This window comes from Callospermophilus lateralis, chromosome 15 (genome assembly GCF_048772815.1).
Source record: "Callospermophilus lateralis isolate mCalLat2 chromosome 15, mCalLat2.hap1, whole genome shotgun sequence".
Lineage (NCBI taxonomy): Eukaryota > Metazoa > Chordata > Mammalia > Rodentia > Sciuridae > Callospermophilus > Callospermophilus lateralis.
In genome coordinates, this window is record NC_135319.1 from 21,138,813 (window position 1) to 21,157,804 (window position 18,992).

Sequence of the window (18,992 nt, forward strand, 5' to 3'; positions counted from 1 at the left end):
AAGCCAAATGGCCTGAGTTCAAGGTTGCTACGGCTTTAATGTCCCCACCAAAACTCATGTTGAAACTTAATCTGCATTATGGGGGTTTAGAGATGATTGGGTCCCGAAGGCTCTGCTTTCATGAATGGATGGAGCCATCTTTGGTTGAATGGGTTTTCTGAGAGTGGTCTGCTATAAATGTCAGTTTGGCTCTGTTCTCTTGTGTGCACCCCTTTCACTATGTGATGCCCTATGTTGTAGAGAGTCTCCATAGCAAGAAGGACCTCACCCTTTGATCTTGAACTTCTCAGTCTCTTAAACTATGAGCTGAATAAACATTTAGTCTTTGTTAATCACCCAGCCTGTAGAATTCAGTTATAGCAACAGAAAACTAAGTCAAAGCCCCAACTCTACTACGATCCAGTTGCATGTCATTGGGAAAGTGGCTTATTGTTTCTAATCCCCACTGTCTGTTTTTATAAAAGTTATCAAAACTTGTGGTAGGCAGGAATAATGGCCCACAAAGATATTCATGTCCTGATTTCTGGAAACTTGTGAATAAGTTACCGTATATGAGCTTGGGCTGCTCCTGATGGGCTGCAGCTTGCTGTCCTGAGCCTAGGCTGATCCATCCCCTCAGTAGACAGACAATAGCCAGATCATTCCATCAAAGTGGTTGGGGGAGCTGCGCTGCTCTGTGACTGTAAACTTGCTGGCTCAGAGAGCCCCAGGAAGGTCACTGCTTACTTGCTACTTCCCAGTCCTCTGCCCAGACTCCTTCACACTCACTCTTCCCATCATGCTGGTGGCCTCTTTCCTCAAGCATATGCAACTGTTGCTGAAAGCCATCTCTGTTTGCAGGTAGTTTGGTCCATGCATGGGGCAGGAGAAGGGTGCAATCTATAGGATGCAGCTCTCAATGGTTGGCTGGTATGTCCCTAGTCTCCCATTCCTTGGGCAAGACACTCCTGAGGCCTGCCTTGCACCATCTCAGGAGTCACTGGACTGAGTGAGGTGCCCAAGTAGCAATCTGCTCCTTAACATACCCCAACTGGCTCCCTCCCTTCCCTCTCCCTTTCCCCATGCTTTCTGGGGCTACCTTCAGAATAAACTGCTGAGATCTTTGTCTTAGGCTCTGCTTCTGATGGAGGCCAAGCTAAATAAAACCCTGCGCAACTGCAAAACCAGAGAGCCTCATCTGCCAGACACTTTGACTTAGTTCAGTAACAACCACACATTGTAAAACTTGGAGCTTCAAAGAATGGTTTATAACTCCTAATGGGATAACAGTTCATTGACCTAAATTATTTACCTTCCTTCCCATACATCCTAGTTCTGTTTTGGGATCCATGATAAGTCTTATTTCAACCTTCTAAATCTATGCTAGCATTTGACTCTGGATTTTCTTACCCTTGGACCTTCACCCTAGGATGACTAGTTTCTTTCTCTGCACTTATCATGGATTTTAAAATACACATTTTCCTCTCACCCAAAAGCTAATTATCCAGACACCTTAGTGGATTGTCTAATTCCTTCCCAATGTGCACTGTTCTTTAGACCCAAGTTATGCTTGGAGAGAGTGCTGAAGCTCCTTCAAGGAGCCACAACATGGGGATCTGCGCTTCCCAAGCAGGGGACACGGTGACACCCCCATCAGGGCCAGCCCAGTGCCGCCAGCACAGGGTGCTCAATCCTACCTGGGCTGATCTCAAAGAGGTGTTTTCCTGGGTCCTCAGGGCCAGGAAGAAGTTCAGTCACCTGGGTCCCTTGTAGAGAAATAAATCCCTAAAATGGAGACAAACACAAACACAGGAAGCATGAAATGGCTGGAAATTGTCATCATGATCCCTGAAGAGAGGAGGGTAGAAGTCAAGTCCTTTAGGGTCTAGCAGGGAAATGGGGTGCCAAAGAGAAGCAAGTGCCTCCTCTCCATAACAGGGCACGAGGCACAGAGGGGGCCCCTGCACAGGGCTCTCAGGTGGAGTAGGGTGGGCATTATTGCCTGCACCTATAAGTGGAGGAGCTCTGCCTACAGGACGGCCTGGCAGAAGGCAAGGAAAGGCAAGTGTGAGCTCTCACCAATGCCCCCGCCAGGGGCCCGTCTGTAGTCTGTCTAGGCCTGCAGTGGTGTAGGCGTTAGAACTTCAGGGAGAGGAAGGCCAGCATCTGAGGCTTGGCTCTGAGGTGACACGGGGGCAGCATCATAGATCTGGGTGTATCTAGTTCCTCCATGTCCTGGCAGGGGGAAATTTCATTTATTATCTTGATTTTATTTATTCACTTAAATTAATTTTAATGTTTTAATTTTTTTGGTTCTGGGGTTGGAAACTAGAGCCTTGTGTAGGCTAGGCAATGCTCTACCACTGAGCCACATCCACAACTCAAGGTCTCATTTCTTTAATTGTAAAATGGGAGTTAGCTACCATGCACAAAGTCCCCAACCTAGATAGTGCCTTCTGCCTGGCACACATGAATATAGTTGTCCCTCTGTATCCAGGACTCCCCATGGATCCCTACAACCACAGATGCTCAAGTCCCTTATATAAGATGGTGTAGAATTTGCATATAACATATGCACATCCTCTGGTAGACTTTAAATCATCTTGGTTACTTAACATACACAATACAATGTAAATGCTATGTAAATAGTTGTTAGACTATATTGTTTAGATAATGATGACAAGGGGAAAAATAAAGTCTGTACATGTTTAGTTCAGACACAATTAGTTCCTGAATTTCTCAATCTGTGGTTGGTTCAGTTCGTGGAAATGCAATCTGAGATTATGGAGGGCCAACTGTGTGTGTTCGAGGAGGCGGGTTCCACCTTGCTTTCTAATGCTGAAATCTGATAGCCGAATTGAAAGATGCCAGGGGTGTAGGGACAGGTTTGAGTTCCTGCCCTGTACTGCTGTGCTGTATGTCCTCAGGTAAACCACCTAATTCCTCTGATGCTAACTTCCTATGTTCTGCACCATGGGACAGTAACTCTCACTTCTCAGGAATGTTCATATGCCAGATTCATGTCTGGTGAGTCCTACCAGGAGATGAGGGATTCTCAAGACCACCCCTTCCTTGCCCCACCCCCCAGCTAGGCAGGGCCTCCTTCACCCTCCTGGTAAGGACTTTCATCTCTGCTGAGGACTTCCTTCATTTCATTCACATTCACTTTTACTCAACTGTGTAGGGCTGGGCTATGCAGTTTTGGGGTCTCTTCATAGGAAATTCATTTCAAACTCAATCCCTGCAGCCAGTTCCTGAGTTCAAATCCTGGCTCAGCTACCTGGAAATTTCTTAGCTTCTCTGTGTCTCAGTTTTCTTACCTATGAAACAAACAGGAATGAAAACAGTTCATGTGAGGCTGTGGTGTGCATTAAATGAGTACTCAGAACACTTTAGAGCAGAGCCTGACACGTAGTGAGAACCGTGTGTTTGCTAAATGTATCTCTGCTCTTATTGTGTTTGGGCTCCATACCAGGTGGGAGAGCAGCATCCCTGTATATGTACATGTCCAGGTGAGGGGCACAGTTGTCTGATTTGAGCCAGTCACCCCCAGGCCCCCACCCCATGTGTGCTGACAGAGAGCTCCTTTCCCGGGCAAGTACTAATTCATTTAATATGCACAACAGCCACACAAAGTACTACTACAACTCCTGTCTCACAGTTAAGGAAACTGGGACACAGACTGGTTAACCAATTTACCTATAGCTAAGCCAGGCCTTTTCTAGGCAAATCTCAGCTGTAACAGGGTGACGGGATCCCCCACAAGTCTGCTGGTATCTTGCGCTGCAAGCCCAAGTAGAAATGCCTTTTCTTATTTAAGCAACGTAAAGTCAGAATGATGTCTCTACCCACAGATGCTCACTTTAGAGAAATTACAGTAATAAACCAGAGAACCAGCTGGTAATGATTGTAACTGAATTAACAGTTCCTTTCTTGCTAGGAACCTGGAGCTACTGGGAATAAATTAGGACTGCAGCCTCGGGATACGGGAACATGCTCATTAGAGGGCGTGGGTGAGATCCATCACTGCCTAATGGGATGCGTCTTGGGTATTTGCTGTTTCAGTAACTGAGTCTCTGTAATTCTGGGCATGTTTCTTCTTTCCCATGCCTCAATATCTGTCATCTGTAAAATGGGAGAAACAATATTGACATTGACATTACTTGCTATTCCAGCTAAATGTAAAAAGCAGAAATAACTTCTGTTATGGAGCTGTTTCTGTGTTTCTGGTTCTTGGCCTTAACTATTGAATTTAATCAAGATGCCCCACCCAGGGGAACTACTATTGCCATCTTCCAGTAGATGGAGATGGGAGATGCAAAGCAATTTCCCCTGTGCTCCACAGTTGGCCAGAGAGAGCTGGGGTGTGATCTGATGACGGGGGGGGGGGGGGGCTGATACTGGAACACTATTTCCCCCACTGTGCTTCCCTCATTTCCAACAGCAGGCTGAATTTTCTTGCAAGAAACCAGACTGTGACTTTGAGATCTGCCGTTCACCTTGCTCACAGGTGAATCTAAATGTGTCTCTACCATTGCAAGGGTCTCTTGGAACAGGCCTTCAGCTGCACTGATCCCCCACCTTCCACACGTCCAGAGCCAGGCTTTGATTCCAGGGGTTTAGGCACTGAGGTGGGGCCAGAGGGCAGGGTAGCAGAGGGAGTGATAAGTGCTAAAACTAAGTGATTTGACGCGTTAAGACTGGGATAACAGGACAATAAGGAGTCAATATAAAGCATCCAACTGAAATACTCAGCCTTGAGCTTACTTCCCAAACCACCCTAGGGCTTATTCAATCTGAAAGAACTAGCTGGTGTTGCAGTGGTGTTTAGCAACAAAGAAAAAAGCACCATGATGTGTAGTGTTTGCCAACCTCTGTGATATTCACATGCCGCCCCTCCATGTGCTTTCATGACGTCTTTGAAGGCGGAGCTGGGAAAAGATGTGCTACAGTGTTTGCATCAGAGGTGAGTAAGCTGAGAGCACTGGACACAGTAAACGTAGTCAAACAATTAGGAAGCAAAGTATTCTAGGTACTTCTACCTTTATTTTTAGTATAATTTATCTAATTGTAGGTTTGTGTATGATTTAATTGCTAGTTGTGGAAGTGTTTGACCAGTTAGCGCCCGACCCCACCCTGGGGTTTCTGACTCTATAGGTCTGGAGAAAATAGGAGAATTTGCATTTTTAACCAGTTTTCTGGTTCTGCTACCTCCAGGGAATACACTTTGAAGAACCACTGTTCTAGGGGCCCTGAGAGAAGGCAGTGAAAGGTTGGTGCCTCTTTTATGAACTTATTCCACACCTCAGTCTCCCTCACCTGTAAGATTGGAATAATAATAGTATCCCCCTCCTGAGGTAGTTGGGAGGATGAAATGATTTGTTATCTGCCACAGTGTCCTGGAGAGCAAGGTCTTGACTAAAATTTTGTGCCTTGACACAAGGGTCACAAGGGTCAGTTACTGCTACCATCCTCTCATACAATGCCCTTCCCCACAGGGATCTTGGCATTGAGAAGTCCAAAGTGAGTGTTAGCAATTTGTAAGGGCCAGCTGGCCTTCTTACTCCAGTGCCAGGTCAGGACTTAAATATCTGCACTCTGAGAAGGGACCAAGCATATGGTTTGTGCTAGATCTGCACAATTTGCTGATGGGACCCTGGATACAGATGCAAGTGTGTAAACTCCAAGCACCTGATAGTTCCCATGGAGTCTGGGCCCTTCCCCCTCCCCTTTTGTCTGAGCTGATGCACATTTGCTCTGTTTGGGAATTTGCTCAGCCTGCATATCTAAATTCATCCCTAGACACTGTAGCTGACTTAATTCATCTTTAGTCCTATACTGATGCAGTCCATTGGTATAAATGACTAATGGACAAAGAACATGCCATTCTGTCTGTATCTAGCAGAGCTCCACTCCCAGGCTGGCTGCTGTCTCCACCATAGATCCCTCCATGACTTTCGTGAATGTACCAATCTGAATTCCCCAAGGAGACTTGTGGGCTTCAGATAGAGCCCCTGACCACAAACTTCACTGGAAGTTTCTTCCAGAAACTTCTCTCAAAGAACTAACCTCTGGAAAATGGATAGGACATGCCCAGCAGAGGGCTTTTGAGAGAGAGTATATTTCATATATAGCAGCAAATTAGAATCTTCATTCAAAATTCATATTAAATGCAAACTCCAGAAATACTGCAGACCAGAGGAAAGCAGCCTAGAGATTGGCTTCATTCTATCTCATTTGTCTAAACCTCATAATGGGGAACCCAAGGAGTGGCCCAACCCTTAGGGGCTGGTGAAGATGCTCAGAATTGAGAAAGACTACCTGTCAGGTTCTATACGTGTTGTCTGTTGCCACATAACACATTACTGCAGAATGTAGAGAGGTAAACATTTATTCTTTAATAGGATTTATGTAGTTTAGGAAGGTTAAAATTGATAGGTCAGCAAATGAGATAAAATGAAATACAAAATGTTCAATTCCAAAGAAGGAAAAGCTGGACACAGTGTGCATGCCTGTAATCCCAGCAACTCTGGAGGATGAGGCAGGAGGATTGCAGGTTTGAGAACAGCCTCACCACTTAGTGAGACCCTGTCTCAAAATAAAAAAATAAAAAGGGCTGGGGAAGTAGCTCAGTGGTAAAGTGCCCCCTGGGTTAAATCCCCAGTAACCCCCACCCCAAAATAAGTAGAAAATACATTCTTTTCAAATGCGCTTGGAATTTTTACTAAGATGTCTATAAAACTCCCAATAAATATAAAAGAATTCAAATACAACATATATTCTCTGACCACGATGGAATTAAATTAGAACTCAATAATGGAAATATTTCTGGAAAATCACCAAATATTTGGAAACTAATTAATGTACCTCTAAATAGTCCGTGGATCAAAGAAGAAATAACAAAGAAACAAAGTACTTTGAAATGAATAAAAATGAAAACACATACAAAGCATACGCAAGATACCTTTAAAGGAGTAATTACAGCACCAAATGGTTACAGTAGAAAAGAGAAAAGGCCTCAAATCAATGACCTAGCATCCTTTCAGAAACTCAGCAAAGAAAACTAAACCCAAAGTAAGTAAAGGAAAGAAAAATAGAAATCAGAGTGGCTATAAGTAAAAAAAATAGAAAAAATAATAGAGAAAAATGAATGAAAACAATCAATCCAAAGCTGGTTCTTTGAGATCAATAAAATTGAAAAGCCTCAAGTCAAATTAGGGGAAAAAAGGGATATCAGAACTGAGAGAGGTGATGTCACTACAGAGTTTTCAGCTGTTGAAATAATAATAAGGTAACAATAAGAACAACTTTACAGGGCTGGGACCAGAGCTCAGTGAGACGGTGTGTGCTTAGCATGCCCAAGGCCCTAGGGTCAATCCCCAGGAACACACACACACACACACACACACAGGACCATTACACTAGTAAATATGTCAACTTAGAGGAAGTGGAAAAACTCCTTGAAAGAAACAAACTACCAAGCTCATTGAAGAAGAATTACCTTAAAGAACCCTATTTCTAGTAAAGAAATTTGTACCTAAAAACCTCCCTACAAAGAGAATTCTAGGCTCAGGTGACTTAACTGGTAAATTCTACCAAATATTTAAGAATAACACCAATACCATACAAACTCTGAGAAAACTGAAGAAAAAAGTCATTTTCAATTTTATGAAGACGGCATTAACTTGATATAAAATCAGCTGAAGACATTACAAGAAAAGGACACTATAGACTAATGTTTCCATGAACACAGATGCAAAAGTTCTCAACAGAGGTTAGTAAATCTAATTCAATAATATATAAAAAGGAAACTACCCAGGGACCAACTGGGACTTATCCCAGGAATTCAAGTTTAACATTCAAAATCAATCAATGTAATTCAGCATATTGATAAACTGAAAAATAGAAAAGATACAATCATCTGGTAAATACAAAAAAGCATTTGACAAAATTCAACACCCATTCCTGACAAAAATTCTCAAAAAACTAGGGATAGAAGAAACTTTTCAACAAGATAAAGGTCATCTATAAAAAACTAAAATCTAATTTATTTGACAGTGAAAGACTAAAAGCTTTCCCCTAAGACCAGGATCAAGATGATGCTGTTCTCACCATGTGTATTAAAGTACTGGCATCCTATCAGGTATAGAAAAGAGTCAGATACCTATAATCCCAATAATTTGGAGGCTATGGCTGGAGAACTACAAGATTGAGGCCAGCCCAGGGAAATTAGTGAGACTCTGTCTTAAAATAAAATATAAAAATTTCTGGTAATGTATCTCAATGGTACAGTGCCCCTGAGTTCAATACCCATAGAGGTGTAGATAAAACAAGAAAAAGAAATAAAAGAAAAAATAAAACTATGTCCTCAGAGAACATAATTATCTATGTATAAATCTAATGAACGTTACTAGAACTAATAGATGAGTTGATCAAGGCTGCAAGGTACAAGAAAATGCAGAAAATTAAATCATATTTCTATATATTAGCAATAAACAACTGAAAATTAAAAATCAAAACCATTAGTTGCATTAAAATGTAAAATATTTAAGGATAAATGTGACAAAAGATGTTAAAGATCTGTGCACTAAAAAATATAAATAACTGGAGAAATGAAAGAAAATTTAAACAAATGGGGAGTTATACTATTGATCAGAAGACTTACTATCGCTAAGCTGTTAATATTTTAAAAATTGATCTATACAATCAGTATAATTTCAATCCAAATACCAGAGGCATTTTTGTAGAAACTGAAGAACTAGTTAAAAAATTCACATAGAAATGTAAAGGATCTAGAATAGCTAGATAGCTTTGAAGCAGAATAACAAAATTGGAGACCTAACACTATTTGGTTTTAAGGCATTATAAAGCTACAGTAAATAAAACAAGACACTGGCATCAAGATAGACAAATAGATAAACAGAACAGAATAGAAGACACAGAAATACACCCATGCATATATGAATAACTGCTTTTTGACAAATGTGTAAAGGCAATTCCATGAAGAAAGAACAGTGTTTTCAACAAACAGTGGTAGAACAGGTATATATTCATGCTCAAATAAATGAAGTTTGATCCATACCTCACATCATACAAAAATATACTAAAAATGGCGATACACCTGAATGTAAAATCTAAGACTATAAAAGTTCTGGTAGAAAACTTTTATGATTTTGAATTGCACAAAGCCTTCTTGGGTATATCAAAGGCACAACCCAAAAGAGAACTAATTAATACATTCGATTTATTTAAATTAACTCTGATCTTTCATAGAAAGTATTAAGAGAATTAAAAGACAAGTTTTATACTGGAAAAATATTTGAAAATTATATATATATATATATATATATATATATATATATATACACACACACACACACACACACACACACACATATACACACACATACACAATATGTGTGTGTGTGTGTATATATATATATATATATATATATATAAAATAAAGGACTTATACCCAATTCAAATTTGTACTCTCAAAATTCATTAATAAGGAAATAATTCAATTGAAAAATAGGCTACATATTTAAATAGTTATTTATCATAGAAGATAGATGAATAGAAATAAGCTCATGAAAAATGTCTTCAACATCATTAGTCACATGTCTATTAAAATTGATAAAATCAGAAAGACCGAGCATATCAGTCATGCCTACCAGTGTGGTTGTGGAGGACCTAGAATTCTCATACACTGCTGATAGGAATGTAAAATGGCATAGTTACTTTAGAAGACAGTTCATCAGTTTCTTAAAATGTTAACATACATTTACCATATGATCCATCCATTCCTCTCCTAGATATTTACCCAAGAGATATAGCTTGCCTAAGTCCATACAGAAATTTGTAAATGAATGTTCATAGCACTTTATTTTTAATATCCAAAAACTGGATACAACCCAAATGTCACTAATACATAAATGGATAAACAAACTATGATATATTCATACAATGGAATGACTATAGTTAACAATTAGAATGAAACAAAATTTGTTCTCCCCCACCGCACCCCCAATACTAAAGATTAAACCCAGGGTTGCTTTACCATTAAGATATATCACAATCCCTTTTTTTTTTTTTATTTTGGGGCAGGGTGTCACTAAGTTGCCCAGGCTACCCTCAAACCTGTGGTCCTCAGTTTCAGCCTCCCGAGTAGATGGGATCACAGATATGCCTCACTACTGCACCAGGGTGAATTAACTATTAATGTATGCTCTAAAATAAATGCATCTCTAAATGGGCATAGTGAGTGAAAGAAGTTAGACAACAAGCCAGAATTTATACTATATGATTCCATTAGTCTAAATTCTAGAAAACGCAAACTAAGCAGATCAGTAGGTACTGGGATTAGAGGTCAGGAAGGGCAAAGTCAGTGTAGGGGAGAGAGGAACTACAGAAAGATACAAGGAAACTTTTGGGAGAGTGGATATATTTGTTATCTTGATTGTGGTGATGGTTTTACAGATGTATACATATGTCAAAATTTATCAAACTATGCATGTTAAATATCTACAATTTACTCTATGTCAGTTATACCTCAATACAGCTTTAAAGGAAGATTGATATTTGATTCAGTGACCAGAAAAATTTCAGGCATATGTGCTAGTTTCCTAAAACCACAAATTTAGTTGCTTGAGACAACCCAAATTCATTTTCTTGCAGTCATGAAGGTCAGAAGTCTGAAACAGACTTTCCTGGCTATAATCAAGAGTTGTTAGGGCTGTGTCCCTTCAGAAGGCTCTAGGAGAGGCTCAGTTTCCCCACTTTTTCCACCTCTAAGGGACATTTCAAGGCCAGCAGCCATTACATCTTCAAATCGCTCTCTGCCTCTAACTTCTTCTGCCTCCTTTTCCACTATACAAAATTTGTGTGACTACATTGGGTCCTCCAGGATGATCCAGGATGATTTCTTTATGTGTGGCCACTGGTTAGCAACCTTGACTCCATCTGCAGCCTTGATTCTTCCTTGCTGTGGAACATATTACTTGTTCCAGTGATTAGGACAGGAACATCTTTCAGGAGGCCATTATTCTGACAACCATAGTGTACGTGGAAAAATATGGATATGTGAATCTACTTCAAATGTAAATTGTTTTTTAACCCAGGGCTTGGGGGCTTGGGAGGCAAGCACTCTACCACTTGAGCTATGTCAGACCAAGTAGCTTTGATAAAAAAAACTTAAGATCAAGATACATTGTAAGGAGAAGAAATTAATAGCACAATAATCATGTTCTGTGGTCTGGATATTGGTTCTTCATAGGATTAATTTGTTGGAATCTAATACTCAACAGGTGGGGATTCCGGGAAGTGATGAAGTTATGAGGGCTCCACCCTCACCAATGGGACTTGGTGCCCTATAAAAGAGGCCTCTTAGGGGGCTCTCTGCCTCTTCTGACTCAGGAAGTCATAGGAAGAAGCCATCTATGAAGCAGAAATGGAGACTACACCAGCCAATGAATCTGCGGGAAACTTGATCTTCAACTTTCCAACCTCCAGATCAATATACTTCAGTTATTTATAAATTACCCCAGCTATGGTATTTTCGTAGTAGCTTGAATGGACTGAGATAACATCATAATATTCTCAATTTAAAAGATTTGCTAATATCTAATACTGAAGAAAGAATGCAGAAATCAGCATTCTCATACACTATTTTTTTAAAAAATATTATTTTAGACATGGATGGACCTTTATTTTATTCGTTTATTTATATGTGGTGCTGAGAATTGAACTCAGTGCTTCATACATGCTAGGTAAGCGATTTACCACTGAGCTATAACCCTAGTCCCTCTCATATACTTTTGATGAAATAGTTATTTTATAAAGTCTTTTTAAAATACACTTTGTAGTTTCAACGTGAAATATCCTTTAATTTAAGGTTGAGTTTTAATAATTTGTTCCAAGGCAAGAAAGACAAACAAACAAAAATGCATGTGAATTATTGCATTTTTTTTCTAGTAGAAAAAAAATTGACTCATTTGCCTGACAATGAGGGAATGTTAAATAATTTCTGGTACAACCATACCAAAATGAGATAAAAACAAAAGGTTTTTAAAATGAATTGTTATGTAAAAAAATAAAAGTGGCAGAAAAATAATTTTAGTGCAATCCTATTTCAATTTCTATTATTTCCCTCCCTCAAGAACCCACAAGTTTTATATATATATATATATATACACACACACACACACACACACATACACACATGTATATGTTTTCGTCAGCTTTTTTGCTGCTGTGAATAAAAGGATCCAAATTAACAACTGTAGAGGAGGAAAAGATTATTTGAGGGCTCATGGTTTTAGAGGTTTTAGTCCATAGAAGGAAGGCTGGCTCTATTCCTTGGGGACTGAGGTGAGGCTAAGCACCATGGCAGAAGAATGTGCCAAAGGGAAGCAGCTCACATGGTGATCAGGAAGCAGAGACAGAAACTACACTTTCCAGATACAAAGTATATACCCATAACCACAACTCCAAAGCACCACTTCCGCCAGCCATACCCCACCTGCCTCCAGGCACCACCCAGTAAATCCCATCAAAGATTTTTTTCTGATTAGATTATTGCTATAACCCAATCATTTCTCCTCCAAACTTTGAATTGTTTCACATGTGAGCTTTTAGGGGACACCACATCTAAACCATAACAATGTAAATACAACCCTCTCTCTGCATCCTTAGGATATTGATTCCAGAACCCACTCTCCCTCCATGGATACCAAAATCTAAGGATGTTTACCAATCTTATATAAAGTGGCATAGTATTTGCATATAACATGTGTACATCTTCCTGTAGACTCTGGGACTCATTTTAAATTTTATGCATGCTGAGGATCTGAGCCCAGGACCTCATGCCAGCTATACGAACACTCTATCGCTGATCTATATCCCCACCTTACCTTCCTATAGACTTTAAATCATCTCTAGATTGCTTCTAATACCTAGATACAATGTATAGGCTACATAAATTGTTGTTATATAATATGTTAGAAAATAATAACAAGAAAAAGTCTATATATGTTGAGTTCAGAAGCAGATTTTGTGGGGTTTTTTTTCCTTATATAGTTTTGACCTGTGATGGTTGAATCTGCAGATACAGAATCCTCAATTATGGAGGGTCAACTGTATTCAGAAACAGCACACAAAGCTTACACTTTTGGAGGAAGGGAATGGTGAGGCATATGTTTTGCCCTGTAATGTTTGCATCCAAATAAGAAAACTTAAATAATGTGAAAATTAAAAAAAAAAAAAAAGAAATAGCAGTCAGATCATTTGTGGAGTGCTGCTGAAGCCTGAATAATGGGCTGTTGGCATCTGTCTTCCATCCCCCTCTTACTGAACGCTTCACCTTAATGTGTCAGTGGTCATGCAGGTCTGCTCAGCATTCCTGCACCCAGAATGCACATCTATCATTTCCAAGCAAAGGAGTGTGATCCTTGCCCCCTGAAAACATTTAGGGTGGCAGGCCTCTCAAACTTTCCTTGGACTAGAATCAAGTGGCAATTACTCTTCAATCCTCTGATCAGAGTGGGCACAAGCTGCTACCTGCAGGGCACCCTTATCCATGTGGGAAGGCTGCCATGGCCTGTTTTGTGAAGAATGTTCAACATGGGATAGCCCTCAGAGTATAGATAGTTCAGAAGTCTCACCCCTTTCCATGGGAAAAGGAGTGAGATTAGCAATTGCAACAGCATTGAAGATTTCTACTCACAAGTCTGTAGTCAGATGTCAGACCCAGAACCTAACTCATTGTGAAGAGACAAACGATGATTCCATTTGAAATCTGAAATGAGATGGGACTGGCATGGAAACCTCAGAGGTTTGAGCCTCATGCACATCTGGTTTCAATCCTGCCCCCATTGCTCATTGATGACAAGCATGGTGACAAGTTTGCTTGCCTGGCCTCAGTTTCCTTCTTTGTTAAATGGAGGTAAGACATTTTCCCAGGGCTCTGAGAATTAAACGGGATTAATTAAGTGAACAGAGGGTTGGAAGGGAGTTGGGCTATAGCAAGTACCCAGGACATCTCAAGAAAGGGTGACATCATGGAGGCCATGTTAGTGCAAGTTTATAACTGAGGCAGAGGGTTACGTGGGTCTCCCCAGCAAAACCCTGTGCAACCAGGAAAGAGAGCCTCAGCTGTTTCTTCTGTAATGTGGGAGTATATTGAGGACTTCATGGGCTAATGCCTTAACACCACAGGTTCTGTGCCTGGCAAGAGTAAGCACTGATTTGTGAATTATATGGTCAAGTTCTTCATTCCTCACTGGGTTCTCTGAGTTTGTGCCTTGTAAATGCTCAGTGCCTGTATGAATGAATACTTATCACAATTATTTCACAACCTATTTTGGTCACTCCATTGTTGATTTAGTCTGTTTTTAGGAATATCCCCAACTTCCATGCAGATTTCAGGACCAGGATGGCCTCAGAATTTGTGATGACAATCATTGTGGTCCTCCTGCAAGGCCTGGGATATTTGCAGTTGGCCTGCTGGCCTGAGTTTTGGGATTTGCAATAGTTCTGAGGTCTCTGCAATCTGAAATTCAGCTTTCCCTCTAATCCTATCAAGGGGTGGTTCTCTGGGATGTCTTCATTTTTCACCTTGTTGAGAAGGAGACTGTCTGAAGAAACAACTTCTGAAAAGCTTCTTATGAAGCCACATGATAAGATCCTCCACAGGCAGCATCTTGGAAAATTGCAGACACATTTTAAAAAGCAATCACTCAGGTTCCTTATCTTTTAATAATTCTATTCAGGGTCTCAGATTCATCTTTAAAAGCTTTCACTGTCTGACACCCAACCAGGAACTGAAACTCTCTGTATTTTATATAAATAATACAAATCAGAATGAAGTTCAGTGCCAAGTGGGGAAGCATCCTCCCCTGGTTCCTTATCACACAAGTCTGTAACCACGAGCCGTTACCTTCCAAAAGGCAGATATTAAGAAACGCACTGTAAAGGTCAGAGACAAATGAGATCTTGGCTGAGGCACTTTCCCTCCCTAAGGAGTGGAGATGAAACACTTGTCCAGTGTCTTCTTTGCTGAGGACTTTGTCCTGAAGACTGTTCCAACTGAGTGCCCACGTGCCACGTGGACTCTAAATGCCCTCAGCATGCATGGACTGTGCCCATGGTTTGCAGTTAGCACAATGGTCCTAGGTACACTCTGCTTTACCACTGTGTCTCGGGGTTACATCTGTTCCCTAGGAAATTTTAGACTATGTGAAGCTGTGCCCCAGGATCCATGTGTTGAGAATAACATGGTATTCTTTAGAAAACAGGAAATTTTTTAAGGGGGTGGTACCAGGGATTGAACTCAGGGGCACTCAACCACTGTGCCACATCCCCAGCCCTATCTTGTATTTTATTTAGAGACAGGGTCTCACTGAGTTGCTTAGCACCTTGCTTTTGCTGAGGCTGGCTTTGAACTTGTGATCCTCCTGCCTCTGCCTCCTGAGCCGCTGGTATTACAGGCATGTGTCACCATGCTTGGCCATTAGAAAGCAGGAATTTGGGGGCTGCAGCCCCAGCAATCTTCACCTTCCCGTACCTCCCCAGGCACTTGGACCATCTCCTGGGACATCCAGCCTAGCCCCTTAGTCCATGAATTTCTACCAGGGAACCATGGATGGGCTGGGGTTCTCGGGCCTGGGGCAGGCTTGCAGCTAAGCCTGGGGCCATGACGGAGCCCTTAAGAACTCTCAGGTCTCAGAGCTAATGGTGTCTTCCAATCCCCCAGGAAGTGCTCTTTCCAGGGTGTGAGGGTCCTGGTTAGCTCTGTAATTAGTTGCATGGCAAGCCAGAATCCTGAGGTAACCCAAACCATGCCTCTTGACTTGTCCTGAGTCATTCCTGGGGTCCTTACTTCATCCCACAGGCAGTGTGGTTGAGGCTGTACAGGTGGTCCCAGTCCCTCTTCCATTCAGCCTATCATTAATGTTGGCACTGTAATGTCTGTGACCATGTTCACAAGAATAAGATGCCATGTCATGTTGGGAAGAGTCTACACACAGCCAGTGCTCACTGGTTCTAGTGTTCTGGCCTCAGGTTGGGGGAGCTGAAGAGTGTCCCAGAGATGCAGGGAACTAAGGCTGACATGACCAGTGGAGCAGGACGCTAACCAGGGATTTCTTAAATCCTCCAATGTTTATTTTGCCCCAGGAGAAGGGAGGAGACATAAAGGTGCATGTTATTTTATAACAGATTTGGGGCGAGTTGTTAGAGTCACTGAATCTCCATGGACTGCTGTTTCTGAGTGTCCTGTGGTTAGGGCACATGATGCAGTTCCAGACAGTGGGACCAGACAGGACTGACAGGATCACTTTGAGGCCTGCTTTGCTAAAATCTGCCCAAATCTAGCTTCTCTTCCTACTACCACACTGGGTCAACCTGGGAGGCCTCAGAGACAGATGAGGCCCACACTTGACCCACAGCTGATATTGCTCCAAGGACGGATAAACTTTAATTATGTTTAGCAGTAGAATTTTGGAGGACATTTAACATTGTGTATTTTAATTAATCAGATGTTATTTTAAGAAAATAAATATTAATATTTTGAACTGGTCATTGAACTGGTCATCCGACCATATGCACACACACCCACTCCTCCCCCCAAATTAAACCTGTAGAATTCTTAAACACTGTATTTCTATGCTGGTAAAGCTGTTTAATAATGTGATAGTCCTCTTGCATTCTCTTTATGTTTCACTTTATGTGGTTCTAGTTACTTTGTGCCAACTACAGTCTGATTAAATGGAAAATTCCAGAAATAAACAATTTATTAGTTTTAAATGCATGCCATCCTGTGTAACTTGATGAAATTTCAAGCCAACATGTTGTTTTTCATGTGAGATGTGAATCATCCTTTTGTCCAGAGTATGCATGCTGTGTGCCCTAGTTACTTAGTAGCTGTCTTATTAGATTGACTGTTGTGATATGTCAATGCTATGTTCATGTACCTTTATTTTACTCAAAAATGTCCCCAAAGTGCAAACTTGTATTATAGCATGTTGTTTTAATTATTCTATTTTTTTAGTTGTTGTTGTTAATCTCCTACTGTGTCTAATTTATAAACTAAACTTTTATGTTTAGGAAAATACCTGGTATATATAGGGTTTGGTACTATCTGCAGTTTCAGGGCTTCACTGCGGATTTTGGAATGTATGTCTATGGATAAAGGGGAGCTACTATAGTGATTTTTCCTTTGCTTCTGACTGGATGTTGGAAAGTAAGAAGTAATAAAAGGCCAGTTCATCTACTTGTGATATGGCATTGAGGATATGGGCCTATGGGGAAATATCTGGCTCTGATGGTCCGAAGTGCTGAGCAGAGCATGGCAGATGGTCTGGATTCTGGCCTCCAGCTACAATGGTCTAGAGTGATCTCACCTGCTTGGCCTTTTGGACTGGACTTTTGAAAGAAGTCCAGGAAGGTCATTTAGGTCATTTCCAAGAGGGGTGTGACCACCATGCCTGTCCTATCCAAATGCCCAGCCTGTGAAGGATCTCCCATTGGCAGCCCCAGGAGTCTGAAAATGACCCCTACTTCCTCCTTGGCTCACTGGACCAGATTGTAGGCCTCTGCCTCCCCGCCAAACGCTTGTTGTTTCATATGGAGGTGTTTGGAAACTGGGATAAACCTAATCCCTCTGGCCACCAATGGCATCTGGGGCTTTATCTGACATCATGGTGGAGGCAGGTTTGTTCAAAAGGGAACTAGCTAGCTATCAGCAGGCATCTGCTCCCGGCTTCTCTGGAAGGGACTGGCTCTTTACTGGTTACCCATGTCTTTCCAGGATTTTTTTTTGATTCAGGAGGCACGTGGATGTTGGTGCTAATTTCTGCCCCTCATTAATGCTTACCCTGCCCTCTGCTCCTCAGAGCCTGCCTGGAGGATTTGGAACAGGTTCTGCTGTTCCTCCGAAATTGGCAGATTTTGATGGTGCTACCTGGTCTTTGTCCACAAGGTTGCTGGTCCTCATGAGGACACTAGGTCTCTCCACTGCCTAGATCTGTAGCACTGCACCACAGGTCTGTTCTCCCATGCCATTATCCCTGCCATGTTTGCTGGGCTTCTCAGTGTCTCCAGCCTTCTCACCCTAAAATGAACAGACTGTCCTGGGGGACAAGCTGCTGGCTCAGGCTGGGAACACCATCGTCAACCAAAGTCAGTCCAAGTCTTGGAACACACTCCCTCAGATGTTTGTTTCTGCTCAGAATATACCTTTGGGATTTGATGCTGAGTCCAACAGCTTTCCTGGAAGTGGGAGGAGCCCTTCCTTAGCTGGGAATGGTTTCATTCTGCTATTTCTGGGAGGCTATGCAGCTAGTGCCAGTTTCTGGCTATATGGTACCTCTGAGAGGGAGGCCACTCTGCCGTTTAGTTGAGAACAAGCATAGATCCTTTTACATTGACCTGCCCCGGCTATGCCAGGCTGATCTGCTGAGCTGATTGCTGTCAAAGGGCACATGCTGCATTTTGCTGAAGAAGGCACACTTCACCTCCATTTTTACAAAGACCACAGTCCATCCCAGAAACATTCCCATCATCCTCAATCCTGGGAAGCCCAGAAGAGGCAACAAGCCAGCACCAGCTCACCCAAATTACCAAATTACTTCTGTCATACCCCAATAAACTGTAGCTCAGTATTAAACCAATGAATTAAGGAGTGAGAATGCCCAAACTCTAATGAAAAGTAACTTATATTCGTCCAAACAATGAATAAAATAAATATGTTTCCAATGCTGCCTAAAATGTCATTCAATTCATTTTTCTGCCTAGTAATTGACAAAACTCATAATTTGCCAATCAGTCTTCTAGCTATTACTGTAAATTACTAGGTTGAATTGAAAGCTAAAGGATTGATCTACTATAAGTGGGAGATATTTAAGTACTGTAAGCTAATATCCATGCTAAGTTAAATTAGCAGCCCCTAGAGGTGTTCATTATATTTATGCCAGCAACCAAAGACACTGAAAAAAAGAAAAACAACAACAACACAG

The 18,992-nt window shown here is 41.4% G+C and overlaps 1 protein-coding gene across 3 annotated transcripts in view; it reads right to left on the reverse strand.

Annotated features, from left to right (window-relative positions):
- The window catches only part of Arhgap22 (Rho GTPase activating protein 22), a 180,662-nt gene that overhangs the window by 93,808 nt on the left and 67,862 nt on the right, over nt 1–18,992 (reverse strand). For all 3 annotated transcript variants that reach the window (XM_076834536.1, XM_076834535.1, XM_076834534.1), the window contains exon 3: nt 1,677–1,764. In XM_076834536.1, coding sequence (XP_076690651.1) covers nt 1,677–1,764 — 88 coding nt within the window. The remainder of the gene's footprint in view (nt 1–1,676; nt 1,765–18,992) is intronic.